Below are 16,130 nucleotides of genomic sequence, written 5' to 3'. Positions count from 1 at the left end.
CCCTGGTGCCCAAAAGGTTGGGGGCTGCTGGTCTATAAACAATTATAGATATAGGGCTTAGTGGTTTTACTGGGGTAAGGAGCCTTTATATCAGGGGTCTTCAAACTTGGCCCTTTTATGACTTGTGGAGCTCAACTCCCAGAATTTCTCAGCCAGAGTGCTTGGCTGAGGAATTCTGGGAGTTGAAGTCCACAAGTCATAAAAGGACCAAGTTTGAAGACCCCTGCTTTAGATGCACTGTAGAGTACAAGTCAGAATACACCCACTCACATCACTAAGTAGAGATTTTGCCTCCAAAGTCCTGTTCTTGTGACAATTTAGAAAAGGCATGTCCAACCAGTGGCCCATGGGCCAATGTAGCCCTGGACAGCTATTAATGTGGCCCCCACAAGATTGTAAATTTTTAACATTCTTTATATATAAACATACATTAACTATATTGTATATTTTATATGTGGCTTAGACAACTCCTCTTTAATCAATGCATTCAAGGCAAGCCAAAATGTTGGACAAGCCTGGTTTAGAGAGTAACTAAGCAGAGTCAGAGAAGAGGAATCAATTTGCTAATATCTTGACATCACACTTACATAAGCAAGATTTCCCTAAATATGCTTATAAGGCTACAAATCTCCTTTTTATTATTGTTCTTTTAATTTTAGATCTTTAAAAACACAAAAATAAAAACAAAGAAAAACGAGCATTACAAGATTAAATTTAAAAAAATCCAACTAATGCTAAACAGCACCGTATATTAAAGTAACCAATATCCACTTTTAAATTAATAACATTATTAAAAGTTATACAACAATTAACAGCAGACAGTTTAATATGACTTATAAATCATAATGAGCAATTACAAAAAAAATCATGTCTAATCTAAGAGTTCGGTTCTTATTTTGCAAATCAGAGACAAGCAAAGATTTTAAAGCCTTGCCTTAAAATAAAGCCACATTTCACATGTAGTAGAAACTCATCTTATAGAACTGTAATCCAAGCATGATTTCTCAACTGAATTCTGTATCAGATTTGCTTTTCAAAGGTTCTTTGAGAGAGAAAAGGAGATTTTTTTTTTTAAAAAAAAAATAAGATGGTAGCCACAACCACACAGTCAAAGCTTTGTCCTTTTTTATGTGTGATGCATGCAATGCACATTAAAAAGAAGCTGGGGTTCAATCGTGAAGTTACCATCTAGACTTTTTTTTTTTAATCCTTTCATGATGTCAGCACATTGAGGTAGTCTTCACCCGGAAATCAAGTCTGCTACTTTGATTAGAATTACTGTATATTTATTGATAGACATTCTAGTAACAAAATCTTGAAAACCTAAACTGTGTTTTTCCTTATATCTAAGAAACTTTGGGAAGAACCAGACTGAGTTTCTTCCCAGACTGAAGTATGCTTTTGTACCTGTTGTCCTAACTAACTCTGCATAGGTTCTCCAAGGTCATCCCTGGGTCTCTTTACCTATAGATATCCTGCCCACAACACTTGCCCTTTGAGGCAAAAGACAAAATTGCCTTTTCATTTTCATTGTTTCAAGTTGAAACACTGGTGATAGGATACTGTCTTGTACTGTTCTCAACCAGTGTACACAAGTACACAAATAACCATGAGTATGTTGAAGTAACCAGAATAGGAAATGATACCTTTTTAAATTGGAATATAAAGAGAGGAGAACAGAAACAGAAGTCAGAGCTGCCAGGAACCAAGATCTCAGGGGAATTTATTTTATTCATTTATTGATATCCAGAATTGGAACAACACTTGGTCTCAGGAGCCAATTTAATTTAATCTAATTTAAGAATAAAATAGTTTTGCATTAAAGTTTGCTGGCTTCGTGTTATTTGACTATCTTTTTTTCTGGCTTGGATTTATAGGAAAGCTGCCTCTATTATAGCAAACAATCCCCATGAGTTCTCTCACTTGTTATTTTTTTTAGTTACAGCAGTATTTTCAACAGTATTATTGACATTTTAATTATTTAAAATTTACCGTAACCAATAAATAAAGTAACAGATTTCCTGTAACTGTCTTTTAAGGGAAAATATGCTTTTTTTCCCTTTATCTTTTTTCTTTCCATCTTGTTGGTACTCAGAGCTGCTGTTACAGAGTGGTTATTGGGATATAAAGTTTTTAAAAAGGAGCAGTCTACTTTAAGAGGCCCAGATCAGTCAGAACTCAATTAATGTTAAACTAATCCCACTGTTTCACCCTGTCAATTGATGGGACTGTAAGTAGCTTTTGTCTTAGCAAGTGAAATGTGTTTCCAGTTCTAAATTTTAAAAGTGCAGGGTAGGAGTGATCACTATGAGAAGTTTAGGGAACACTGAAAGTAATTTATTTCCCTAGCTGGAATACCAGTGGTGAGAAAGCATTTTAGCTGTGAATTTTTTAAAAAATGTTTGTAATCATTTCCACACCAGGACTGTGGTTAGAATTAATTAGAGGGTATCATATTTAGGTCTTTGGAGGCAGAAAGCACTATGAAAATGCTAAGAATCAGTTTATTGTGTGTTCATTTTCAATTCTGCTCTACTATAGCATGAACTTGGAAAAACAGGAGCTAAAATAATTTACCGCCTTTCCATTATTTAATTATTCCCAGGAGTGGAATAGAGAAAGGCCAAAAGCATTTATGTACTCTGCAGAATAATGGCCCACCACCTCCCTCCCAAACTATGTGAACTCAATCAGATCAATGTCTGGAAACATATGCAATTAATCTACTGGAAATTGTTTTCCCAAAAATAATTTAAATCAATAATTTGTTAGAAAATTATCAACTAACTGTTCAAAAGCATTGAACCTGGAATGGCATAGGAACAAGAGAGAAGGGGGGGGGGGAGAGAAAATGAAATTTTTCTAATGTGATTTCAATATGATGGTTGAGCCTATTGTATTGTCATCATAGAAACATCAGATATTCATTGTGTAGGATTCCACTACTTGGAAAAACTTATTCAGGTATATAGTTAAAATAGAACGAAGGAAAATGGACAATTCCTTAATGCATAAAGATTAATACATTCTAGCTTTACAACTGAGGGTTGCTAAGGATAGGAATATCAAGGTATAGTTATAATGTCAAAGACAGAGATTGTCCGGGAAATTTTAAAGCATGAAAACAGCAAAACTCCAATATTATTCCTGTGAAAGTAAATCTCTAAAGATAATTCAGTTGTAACAATTTTGCACAATTGAGACTCAGTGGCCATAAGGATGCTGGATAATCTATAGAAGACCTACCCTTAACTAATTAAGTTGGTGATTTGTATAGCTAAATAAATTTTGCCACAATGTTGATCTTCATAGATGGAGATATTTTGGTAATATGGTTGAAGAAATGCTTGATGGGTCATCAAGATTGTACTTTGCAAAGAACTAGTATGTAAAAAATGAAAGTAATAATAGTATAATAGTCAATAATAGTCAATAATATAATAATTAAAATATTAGGCTTGTATCAAAGAAATTCAAGTCTAGCCTCAGCCAGTGTCAGGCATAAGTAACAAGATCCACATGTGAAGGGTTCAAGTTGACTACTTTATTGTAGTCTACCTATAATACAAGAATCTCCCCAGACTGCTTACCTTCTCTTGGAACAAGCAGATAGTCTCATGGAACTTTTTTTTTGGGGGGGGGGGTTTCCAACCTAGGTCTCTGGTCACCATGCAAGGCAGAAACTCAAGGCAAATTGCACACTTGTTTCCTCCTCCTTGCCTGACTGGCACATTCCCAATAGTCACGGAAGCTCATGGAATGATTTTAACCTAGTTATAGACTTTTGGCTCAGCCAATCTAAAAAAAAATTAAGAGGGAAAAGTGTTATGTTCATAACCTTGATTCTCTAAAGCAAAGGGAGGATATATATCTAACAAATAAATACATGAGATAAAATCCTATTTGACCAAGTGATTCCATTTAGATTTGCAATGTAATTCAGTTTAATCTTTCCAATCAAACTATCATCAATGCAGTTTGATTCAGACATCTGAATTGCTTTGGAAGAATCTAACATCAGAATGCTTGATTCAATTCAGATCAGTTTGCTAATTCTGTTTGGAAATATTCTTCATTTTAGAGGTCCAATCAAATTGCCTTTGAATTGAATTACCAAATGAAATATTCAACAATAGACTTTTTTTAAATACACACATACACACACACACAATATATGAGGGGGATTTTATAAAACAAGAAAAAGATCTAATTTGGCAAGTGGTTCTGAAAAAAAATGCATATAAAAAAATCTAGAAATTCAACAGTGCTGTGTGTTTCTCAAGTGTGGAGGGGAAATGAGAGGTTGAAGTACAGCATAATTTACTCCTGGGAAAGGAAGATAAACATTTTGACTCTGTGAGAATTCAGGATGTGTACATTTTCAGCCTGCGGACAGATTGATGGATGGGTGGATGGAACAGAGTAACTCTCTAAGCAGTAAAGTGGACACTCCCACCCCCCACCCCCATGACATCTGTGCATTTTTCCTGCACAACTTATTACCCACCAGTTATTGGAACCTGTGAGACAATAACTAGTTTTATAGTCTGTATAGAGCATTTTCCTTTTATTGATTCATTTACCCCCATAACCGGCTATTCAAACAACTGGTAAAACAGGGATGGCAGACAAGTTAGACAACATAAAACTCCGACTAACACCATCAACATCTATTATTTTAAAAAGACTATAAAATCATTATATCAACTGACTACCCCAAGTTAAGGCCATAATCATGTGTGCTATCAGCTGCCTGCATAAGGCTCAAATTATCCAAACCAGCAGCACCATTGGAAGGAGGGGAAAAAAAAAAAAAAACAATAGCACAAACTGCAAATTCACAGACAACAATTTGCCATGCTCCTTTTTTTACTCTCTGAAAACATACCAATCAACAGAATACCAACTGCTGCACATCTGTTCCTGTTGCAGGAATACAACTAATCTACACTTGAAGACTGAGAGCAAGGGCTGAAAATGCTACAAGAGGCACCTCTACCAAACAAATCCCCTTATAGACTTTTTTCTATACTGTACCATCTGCATGCATGAGTAGAAAAAAGAGGAGAAACGGGTGGTTGTTTTTTTTGCAAAGTCAAATAGCTAATCTAAAAACCAGCTGAAGGCAAAAAGGGGAACTGATAGCACACAAAAGAGATGTCAAGATGTTGGTGTTATGAAATCCATTTTCTAATGGGTTTTCATAACCTACTTATGACATCTCGGTGACAATGGGATTGCAAAATAATCGTCAAAAGTGTTTAAGAAGCAAAAATATTAAGCAATGCTCATTTACCATATCATGATAAAACAAAAACAAAACTGATTTTGACAGATAGGGAAGAAAGCACAAAGGGTTCTATTCCTGTTTCCTTATAATGCTATCTTCCTTGTTGCCCATGCCTTTGTTTTGATAATCAGAGCACAATATTTTATTAAAATAGTTCTTACAGAGAAACTGCATCTATTGGTGTGATCACAAATATATATATATTTTAAAGGCATAAAGAAAACTTTTGGTGCATAAAGTTATATGTGCTAGTTTGTTTTCAACTATGAAATGAATATGTTGTAAGATATGCGGCTCTTTCTCTCCATTCATCCTATGTGCCCTGTAGCCACAGAAACATTTTGAACAAAATAAGGCTGTTGGTGCTGCAAAATTTACCTACACTGTCCATGTGCAAAGGGGAATGCCACAGCACACTTTGTCACTATGTGTTCTGTGGACAAGTCTGCTAAAATTAAATATAGCATCTATTTCTCCTCAGAATAACAGAGAAGAAAAACTACAAAAACTTATAGATATAAAATTATTCTGTGTAAGGGAGTCAGAGGAATTTATGCTATAAGATAGCATAAAAAAACACCGGTGTGATTGATCTATGGGGCTGATACTTAAAGGGAGGTCTGAAAAAGCCAACTATCCCTGGAGGGTCTGCCAAAAAGAAATTGAGGAAGACCTTGGAAAGTTGGAGGATACCTTTGGTGGTCCAATCACATCCTGAAGAAGCAAAGTGCTTCCTGTTTAAATTTCAATAGGGGCATTGCAGAAGTGGCATTTCAGGGCAAGCTGCAAAGGAAAGTCTGGTCCTCCACATTTGCTTCTGCTCAGAAGCTCGATTGCTTAATCAAGTTATGGTGTCAAAAGGACAGGGATCACAAGCTTTGAATTTCCTTCCCTGTTGAATCTCCCAAGCGGAAAGCAGAGTGATCCACACATCCACAGGAACCGTGAAGATAATTGATTTGAAAACAAGTTTAAGAAATATCTTTCTGATGTTTTGTTATCTACACTGTTATAGCTCTTATTTAGGCTACAGTAAAATCAATCACTTGTGATTTGCGTCTTATTTTTCTTTGCAGATCCTCTGCAAGATGTTGCTTTGAGTGTTGACAGTTGCTCCTATGTAGCCGGCAAAGATGTTAACATTCGATTAGCAACTGTTTTAAGTAAGTATAGCAATTCACTGCTCTGTAGTGCTGAATCACAGTACAAGTGGGCAATTGTTCAATGGTTTAGAGAATGCTTTGTGTCCTAAATTAAAATAATCAGCTACAATTTATTCGTCTTATTATTAGATTTAGGTCCTGCCTGGCTCCAAAGCAATTCTATGCAGCTCACAAAATCAAAGAGAAAACAGAATAAAAACCCAGTACTATACAAATAAGCCTATGACATCCAATTACTCCATACAAACATGAATGAAAACCTCATTCATCAAGGGGCCCCAATTCACCCTAACGCAAAGCCTTGGGGGGAAGAGTCAGGTCTTCATGCCTTCTGGAATGTGATCATGGTGAGAACCACATGATCCAGCTGTGTGTGTGTGTCATTCCAGACAGCAGGTACTGCAATAGAGAAGGCACCCTTCCTGGGTCCTAATAGATGCCATTGTTTAATCCAAGGGTTGTGGGGCACACCAACTCTGCCAGCCTGCACTGGCTGAGCAGAAACTATGGGATATTTGTGTTGCTAAGTAAGCTGACTTTTGGAAAGGCATAGACTGATACTCACCCTGAAATTTCTTATCAGATATGCATTCCTAATAAGCTTATAACTGCCCCATATATTACAGTACATGTATCCTCATTTGCTGATTACTTAACCAAGTAACTCAATGAAGGACTTATGATGAATTAACGTTACATGACTTATTATTAAGGATATTTCTGAAAGGAAAGTACACCAAAAGCTGTTTTCAGAAGCAACACCAATCTCAGCAGTGAATATTTTCCTAGATTCCCTGTGGCACCTCATGGGCATGATTTTGCAACTACGTCACTGCATGGTAGAGGAGGACAACTCCCATCAGATCTCCTCAAGATGGCCAAGTTGTAGGATAATGAGGTTCAAAGCTCAACTGATCTGGAAAATTACAGATTGCTCTCCTTTGGTATAAGCCAGGGCTGCAAATATGACCTAGCAATATTCTTTTTGTAGAGCTTTTCCCCAAGCTCTAATTTAGGAAGGCTTTAAAGCAGGGGTCTTCAAACTGGGCCCTTTTATGACTTGTGGACTTCAACTCCCAGAATTCCTCAGCCAGGCACGCTGGCTGAGGAATTCTGGGAGCTGAAGTCCACAAGTCATAAAAGGGCCAAGTTTGAAAACCCCTGCTTTAAAGGATACAGTGGCAATCTTAAGACTCACAGAAGTTTAGGGAACCCATTTCCCTCGTTAAAACACCTGAAACCCTTCCTTAAACTGTCCAGCCCTACTTATTTTTGGAGTTCAACATACTATGCAAACTCAGAGCATATATGGATGTTGTACATCCTGCATGTAGGATAACAATATTCTTTAGGGAGGAGGAAATCTGTGCAATTGTGATGCTGATGTCAGAGGTATAGTTGGACAGAGAGAGCCAGTTGCACATTGCCCCTAACATTGTTTGCAACCAATTAAGTTTCTTACAATCTAAAATTAAAGTCTATTTTTACTAATTTGTTCACTTAAACCAGGTTTTGAAAGGTGACTAGGATTTAGATAAACAGATTTTTTTTTACACAACGTACAATTAAACTTTGGAATTTGCTACACTGAATGTGGTATGGGATACAGGCATGGCTGGCTTCAAGAAAAGATTAGGCCAATTCATAGAAGTCATAGGGATCAATGGCTATTAGTCTTCCTGGTAGTGTGACTGCCTCTAAAGGCAGTGGTGGGATTCAAATATGTGAACAACTGGTTCTCTGTGTGGATGCCGCTTCTGGAAGTCCATTCTGGGCCTGGGCAACAAAAAATTAACCACCGGTTCTGCCAAAGTGGTGCGAACTGGCTGAATCCCACCACTGGATTAAGGCCATCTACAGGGAAACTGATTTTTTTAGATCTAGCCATGCCTCCTATCTTGACTTGCCAGATTTCAGTTTTGTTCAACTCTGGTCTTGCTAGAATTAAATAGGTTTTTAAGCCAATCTGAATCATACTATAATTTTGTCCCAAGCATGAAACTTACTAAGGATGGATTTTGTGTTTGTTAAATCAAAACCAAACTCCCTCTACATCCAGTGTAGATATTTGTCTCAAGTAATTGAATGTAAGTTGGAATATCCACTTGCTTTAAATTTGGGGATTTACAATAGGTGAGACATATTGTATAAACCACATTTTACACACATGTGACTCTCTCTCTCTCTCTCTCTCTCTCTCTCTCTCTCTCTCTCTCTCTCTCTCTCTCTCTCTCTCTCTCCTTTTATGAAAACTAAAGTAGCACAGTGGCAAGGCCTTGTTCTTGTGTACTTCCTGATAAGATTCATACTACATCTATTCTACAGGGCACGCCATCAATGAACTCACTGTGGATTTCAGTACTACTCTTAATGGACATATTGTACCACTTTACAGCAAACCACTTTGTGAACGAAATTGGCCCCAGTTTCAATTCTGTGGAAAGAAGAAAGGAGGTAATTTTTTTTCATACAATGGCACTGACCCTGCTGACCTTTTTCCAGATCAGCCAAAGTTGGGAAAGTGTTGTTCTCTTTTCTGCAGGATGTGTGCTACTTCTTATCTGCTACTTGATTTGTTGCCCCAAATCAAATGAAAGGGGTTAAAAAAAAGTGGGAGTGGGGAACTCAGATGCTTATCTCTGATAAAAAAAATAGCCATAGCCCCCAAAAGGCCTTATAAATAGATTTAGGAATTTGGGTTAGGAATTAGAGGTTCCCTGCTTGGTCAAACAGCTGATTAATACCACCTGCTCTGCTCTGTTTCACATATGTATATGAATACATAGATAGTGGAGCAAATATGAAATGAGCATCAGTTATAGTACAATAAGCTAATCAAAGAGATTCAAAGGTATCTTAAGTCTTCCATGTTGACATCCTAATCAGAATTATAATCATAAATACAGAGCTGTGAGTTTCATGATGATGCCACAATCCATCCATTAAGATGTGTGCTCTGAAGATCTGCTGGAGCAATTTTTATGTAGCTCGAAGATATCAGACAGTAATAACCAAGTGCCACCTAAGCACACAATCATGCAAATTATGGACATGAGACTGATGACAAACTTAAATTCTCACATGCTCACAAATCTCTCTGACAGCTCCCTGATTCTGAGGAAGTACTTAATAAAAACTTGTGGAAAATTCAAGAGAAAGAAAGGTAATCTATTGTAGAAGCCACACAAACAGTTCCTTTTGCAGACAAGTAGAAAGCCAAATTCTTTTATTATTGCTTGCTTGTTTGTTCAACTTACATAGCCATCCCATCTCAGATACGTGACCCTAAATAACTTATAAAGTTTTTTTAAAAAAACACCAAACCACATAAATGCAAAAACAGTAAAACAAAAATACTGTAACTTTTAAAACCATAAAAAAATATTATCAGCGGGAAAACTCAGTAAACTCACTAACAATACAACCCCTTTGCAGGCATCATGCCATTACTACCAAATCCCCAGGTCAGATGGCAGAGTTACATTTTCAGGTTCTTCTGGAAGGCCAGTCATGTCAGCACCAGCCTGCCCACTGGAGGAGGAATGTTCCAGAGGTGGGGTTGCCATACAGAAAAGGCTCTCCTCCTGGTCCCATCAGATATATTCCTTTAAGGATGGGTTAGGAATCAGGGGTAGGGAACCTTGGCTCTTTTATGACTTGTAGACTTCAAATCCCAGAATACCTGAGTCAGCATGGTTGGTTCAGGAATTCTGGGAGTTGAAGTCCACAAGTCATAAAAGAGCCAAGGTTCCCTACCCCTAAGTTAGGTGCAACCTGACTTTTCTTGTAGGACCTGTTGGAATGGCTAGATGTGATGAGAAAGAGAGAGAGAGAGAGAGAGAGAGAGAGAGAGAGAGAGAGAGAGAGAGAGAGAGAGAGAGAGAGAGAGAGAGAGAGAGAGAGAGAGAGAGAGAAATATGCATCATAACAAGGAATATCATGGAGTCAAGAATTAACACTGATTAAATTCATGCAATTCTTTGACCATTTTGTGCTCACTGATCTCTCTCTCTCTCTCTCTCTCTCTCTCTCTCTCTCTCTCTCTCTCTCTCTCTCTCTCTCTCTCTTTCTCTCTCTCTTTCATACACATACATACCCACACCAACTGTTCATTAGAAACCAGTTTCTCTTTCCACACAGCCTCTTGGGAGCCAGGAGAAGATTTTAAGGGAAATCCTGGCCCCACCTTGGCTCTGGCCAAACACCGAAAGGAAACCAAAATGAGTCTGGAGCTCAGCCAAGCTGAAGCGGGTAGTAGAAAGCCACTGATCAGGACTGAAACTAAACATACGTTTTGAAGAGGTTTTTTTTTTAATAGACACTCTGTCTTTTGTTTTGTTTCAGATGCCTTTAAAGTATACATGCATAGTTGTGCTATTATTCTTTCTTTATAGAAAAATCAAAATGTTAAAGAACAGCATTTGGGCGGGAAATATAAGGAACCTCTGAACACATATGCAGCATGACCTACACCAGAATTATAAATAGCTTTATGACCATTAAACAAAGAATCTAACTCCCCCAGTGCCCTTAACAGACCATTCGTTGAACCATATAAGGGGAGTAAGGTACATTTCAGTCTCTTGGTTGAAACAGTTACAACAATGCAATGTCATATTATCTCACTATTACATAACAATTCTGATTCACTTTGTCATTCATCTGTTTAGAAACTTGTCTGTCACGCAGGGGTTCTCAACCTTGGCAACTTTAAGACTTGTGGACTTCAACTCCCAGAATTCCTCAGCCAGCAAAGCTGGCTGAGGAATTCTAAGAGTTGAAGTCCACAACTCTTAAAGTTGCCAAGGTTGAGAACCCCTGGTTTAGAGGGTGGTTTTTTTTTAAAGTAATATGTGTTTGCAGTCTTTAAGTCTCCTCAGAATATTCTGACCAACTTCACTTTCTGTCAGTGGCTGCATTATGACTCTATTACTCCATGCTTACAATTATTCCTTTTATGTTTATTAATTTTTCATTCAAGGACTGAAGGCGGCATATAGAGTTTTTCCCTTGTTATATTTTTCTCCATTTTCTGCACCTTGGCAGGGTACTGCTGTGCCACTGCAGGACGCTAAATGGCATTAGAGCATCAACTACAGAGAATCAGAAATATTTTGGATTATCTGAATCCCTTCCAGGAAGAGTTCAATCCTGGACATAGGACTGAAATCATTGAATATCCTGAGTTAGGATCTTTTATAGAGCAAGTGTGCCTAGGTAGAGTTTAGTAGAATTCACCATGGTATCCTTTAAATCAGTGGTTCTTAACCTGTGGGTCAGGACCCCATTTGGGGTCAAACGACCATTTCACGGGGGTCGCCAAACAACGCAGTCCATCATTTTTTCCCCCTTTTCCTTAGCTGTGCTACTCCCTTTTATTCTATTGGCTTTTGAAAGCCAATAGAATAGACTCTCTTGAATAGCCCACCAAAAGTCCCATTCTGCAAACGGTGCTGCACCAGTTGAGTAGTCCTCAACTTACGACCAGTTGGGGCTCACGGCATTAAAAAGGTTGAGAACCACTGCTTTAAACCATTTATATGGATTGAGGTTAGAGGCACTCTCAAATGGCTATTCTACTCCTTTCTGAGTGGGTAGTTTTAATTGACAGTCCTGGAGGTCGAGCAGTCCAATACCTGGTCACTCCACTCCTTCGAAATCCAGAGACTGTGAGTTCTAGTCCCACTTTGGGCACAAAACCATCTGGGGTCCTTGGGCCAGTCTGTCTCTCTCAGCCTTAGGCCAAGAAAACTGCAAGAACTTGTCCAGGTAGTCGCTAAGAATCTGACACGATTGAATGGAAAGGGGAAAAAAATATCATCAGTAGGTGGATGATACCCAGTTATATATTACCACCCATGATTACTTGAAGTCTACAGACTGTGAGCAATTGAATGATTACTTGGAGTCTACAGACTGTGAGCAATTGAATGATTACTTGGAGTCTACAGACTGTGAGCAATTGAATGGGACAAAACAAGCTTAGACTGAATTCGAGCAAAAGGGGGTTACTGTTTGTATGTGGGCTCTCTTCTGGAAAGGGTCACAGTCCTCCTGAAAGAGCAGGTTTATGACTTGATTCATCTCCTGGACTTATGGCTCCACTCGGGCAGCAGGTAGAAGCTAGAGGGCATCATTTCCCAGCTTCATCCTTTATAGTTTCCCTTGGTGCATCCTTTATAGTTTGCTTGGACTGGAAAGTCTTACAACAGAGATTTATGCCCTTCTACCATGTGATTAGGCTATTGTGACATGTTCTACTCTGGGCTGCCCAGGAACTGCACTTGCTTCAGAATATGACAGCTTGGTTTCCAGTGAGTGAGAACCACTTCAGCAGCACAACACTTGTGCCATAACCACTGCACTAGCTACCTTTAGGTTTAGAAAACCAACTCAATGTGCTGGCCTAACTTGTAAAATCCTTACATGCTCAGGCTCTCTGTTACCTTTAGCACTGCCTCCTCTGATTAGAATCTGCCCACCCAGTGAAAGCTTTAGTGTCCCCACCTCATGAAGGACTAAGAGGATGAAAGGCTGGAGATAAACCTCAGTGGTAATCCAGGCATTGTAGAATAGCTCCCCAAAGTTGATTTGGCCTCACACTGTTAGGGTTTCATGAAGAGACAAAATGTATTCCCTTGAAAGGGACACTAGGGCAACGGTTTTGGAATTAAGCAGCTTTTTTGTTTTGTTAAGACTTTGTTGACTTCAGTTGTGATTCATGTTGTAAGTTATGATCTAGCACATTTGATTGTTCTCAGTGACTTCTGTACTGACTTATTGCAAGGTTGTCTGTTACAGGTGGGCTGCTGGCTACAATTTTAAAAAACAAACAATAGAAACATTATTTGTTAATAAATAATATTAAGGTGACCAACTTTTTTACAATGAAAAGGAGGACACAAATAAATTGAAGAAAAAATATTGTAAATAAAAGAAACATTTTATTCATTGCAACAATAATACAGACAACTTGCATGTGCAAAGTTTGCCAGCTGGGTATTTTGGCACGCTCAGCAGCAATTCCTATTGGCTTTCAAAAGCCAATAGCAGGAGTAGCACAGCTCATGCAAAAGCTGAAAAAAAAAAACCATCAAAAAAAGGTGCCAGAACGCCGTTCTGAGTGTTCTATGAGAAAAAAAAAGCCCTGCAGATTAGTCTTCAAATATCAAAAAGGAGGACATGTAGGAGGACACTTTTCAAGGGAGGACAGAACTTACAAAAGGAGGATTGTCCTCCCTAAAGGAGATGGTTGGTCACCTTAATAATATTATTAACCTTTAAACCATACACAAAGATGAAGGTACAGTATTGTTACAAAATTCAGCAGTTCATTATTGCAGAGACCTGAAGACGGTGTGCCAAGTCTGTATTAGAGTAGTTAATTATTGAGCAAGGATCTGATTTTTGGTTTCCATCCAATAGAATGAGGGTATTTTTCTGCATATGTGGTGTATTTTAATCATAGAGATTATTCATGGCATTCATTGTATAAAATAGTTTCTGTCTCAACCAGTTTTCTTGCTCATCACTGGAAATGGTGGGTTTTTTTTTTTTTTTTTTTTTTGTAGAATATATTTATTACTCCGGGCCTGTCTCCCTGAACATGGAGAACATCCCACACGTAAGTTTTTCTAACTTTTATGAAGGAAAAGTGTCCTTTGTCAAATATCTAATAGATGCAGTAATGCTATGTTTATAAATGAATTTACTGGAGAAGTAAGACATGTGAAAGAGGAATGTGGTTGTCACAACATTATCTAGTAAAATGTCATGCATAAGGATCATGTATTCTCATATGACAACCTGGGAGCAATTGATATTATTGCTTGACAACTGCGCAGGATAGAGGTACACAGCCTGACTCCCAGGGTTATTTGAGTACACTAGAAATAACTGTTGCTAGAGTACATTATAATTTCTAATGTGACAGACAAAGATAATAAAAACAGCAGAGGAGAATCATTAACAATTTTAAGCTTTCATTAAGTTTCAGTGTAAGTCAAACCAAATCAAATGTAGATCGTATCCAGGCAAATTGTGAAGTGTAGCTCCACGTGCAGCACTCAATGACAAGTAGAATTTTTGACTTGAAAAAAGAAAGATTGGTTGTAATTTTATATGGCCATAATAAGAACAGAAGCCAGATTAAAGAAAATTTTGTTTGATCAGCAGACCTCTTCTTAGGAGATCACTAAAAGTGTACAAGCAAATGATTTTTCACTAAATAATAATAATAACAACAACAATAACAATAATAATAACAATTTTCAATAATAAAAAATTATTCACACCTGGAATACTGCATACATGCTACAAAAAAGATGTTGAGATATTGGAAAAATGCAAAGAAGAACAACTAAGATGATTAAAGCCCTGGAGAGTAAAACTTATGAAGAACAATTGCAGGACTTGGGTTTGGCTAGTCTAGAGAAAAGAAGGACTAGGGGTGACATGATAGCAGTATTCCAGTATTTGAGAGGCTGCCACAAAGCGGAGGGGGTCAATTTATTTTCCAAAGCACCAGAGAGGGCAGGACAAGAAACAACCAATGGAAACTAATCAAGGAGAGATGCAACTTGAAATTAAAGAGAATTTAATTAGATTGTTCTGATTAACTCAAAGCAACAGCCACAGTAACATTTTAGAAGAGAAGTGGTAGTCTCCACAAATTAATTAATTAATTCCTTAAGAATATATTTCTTCCTTTCTTTTTCTTATAGGGAGAATTTAATATAACAGCTGAGCTCTTCAACGAAGACCATCACACAATTATTTGTGCTGATTTTTACATCAGTAATCGCTGAGAAGTTGCTGTTTGTTGCTTTTTGAGCTGGCATTGCCTAGACCAGTGCTTCCCAAACTTTTTCATTCATTACATAAGACCACTTATTAAAAAAAACTTATTGACTTTTGAGGACCAACTGTTAAGTCCCTTCCTTCAGCACCATCGTAACTTTGAACGGTCACTGAAGGAATGGACATAACTCAAGGACTACCGGTACCATAAAAGCATAAATGAACTTCATATGATTTCAACAGATTACCATTTGCAATTTCATCCATTTTTGTTTTTGGGAGATTTTTGAATAAAGTTTAATACACGTGCCAATCTTTAAGTCTGTTTAAATATCCCTCTTGTGATGGGTAATGGGCTTGTATGTTGTTACCCCCAAACCCCCTACTTCTACCCCATTTTCCTTCTAATTCCCATTCCCATCAAAGCAAGACAGAATACCCTTTTTTTTCAGTTCCTTTGTCAGTGCAGTTCATTTTGGATTTATGCAGGAACATCCAAAAAGTCAAGATGGTGGCCACTACTGTGTGATTGAGACTACCATCTTTATCTTTTTGACCATGCCAGCAGTGCAGGCAACCTTACATGAAAATGAGTCTTTTGGAGGAGTAAGAATGACAGAGATCCATACTTCTAGGGGCCTGGAGCAGTACATTGAAAAAAATCTTGCACTGAAAAACAAGGCTTGGACAAAGCAAGCTAACGAAGCCACAAATGGGTAAGTGCTGCTATCCACAGCCAGCTGGATCAATAAACGGGCAATTTTGCCCTCACCCTCTTCCAGGAAAAAAGACAAGTCCATCTAGTAAGCTGGTCTCATCTGTGCTGGATGGAGGGAATGCCATTTTGGAAATCCACTGCAACGTTGTGCATTCTCTGA

At 37.9% G+C, this 16,130-nt stretch overlaps 1 protein-coding gene across 1 annotated transcript; it reads left to right on the top strand.

Moving 5' to 3' along the window:
- Positions 1-6,366: 6,366 nt before the first annotated feature.
- On the top strand, positions 6,367-15,555 carry LOC120308290 (lymphocyte antigen 86-like; the record flags this gene model as incomplete). The annotated part of the gene is made up of 4 exons (XM_039344165.1): positions 6,367-6,453; positions 8,779-8,907; positions 14,025-14,077; positions 15,177-15,555. Coding segments are annotated over 4 exons (353 nt in total), but the record flags the coding sequence as incomplete, so codon positions are not given.
- Positions 15,556-16,130: the final 575 nt, after the last annotated feature.

Source organism: Crotalus tigris, unplaced genomic scaffold (genome assembly GCF_016545835.1).
Source record: "Crotalus tigris isolate CLP2741 ecotype Arizona unplaced genomic scaffold, ASM1654583v1 scf7180000017896.192375, whole genome shotgun sequence".
Taxonomy (NCBI): domain Eukaryota; kingdom Metazoa; phylum Chordata; class Lepidosauria; order Squamata; family Viperidae; genus Crotalus; species Crotalus tigris.
The sequence above is the reverse complement of the archived record's forward strand: the minus strand, read 5'-3'. Positions and strand labels throughout refer to the sequence as shown.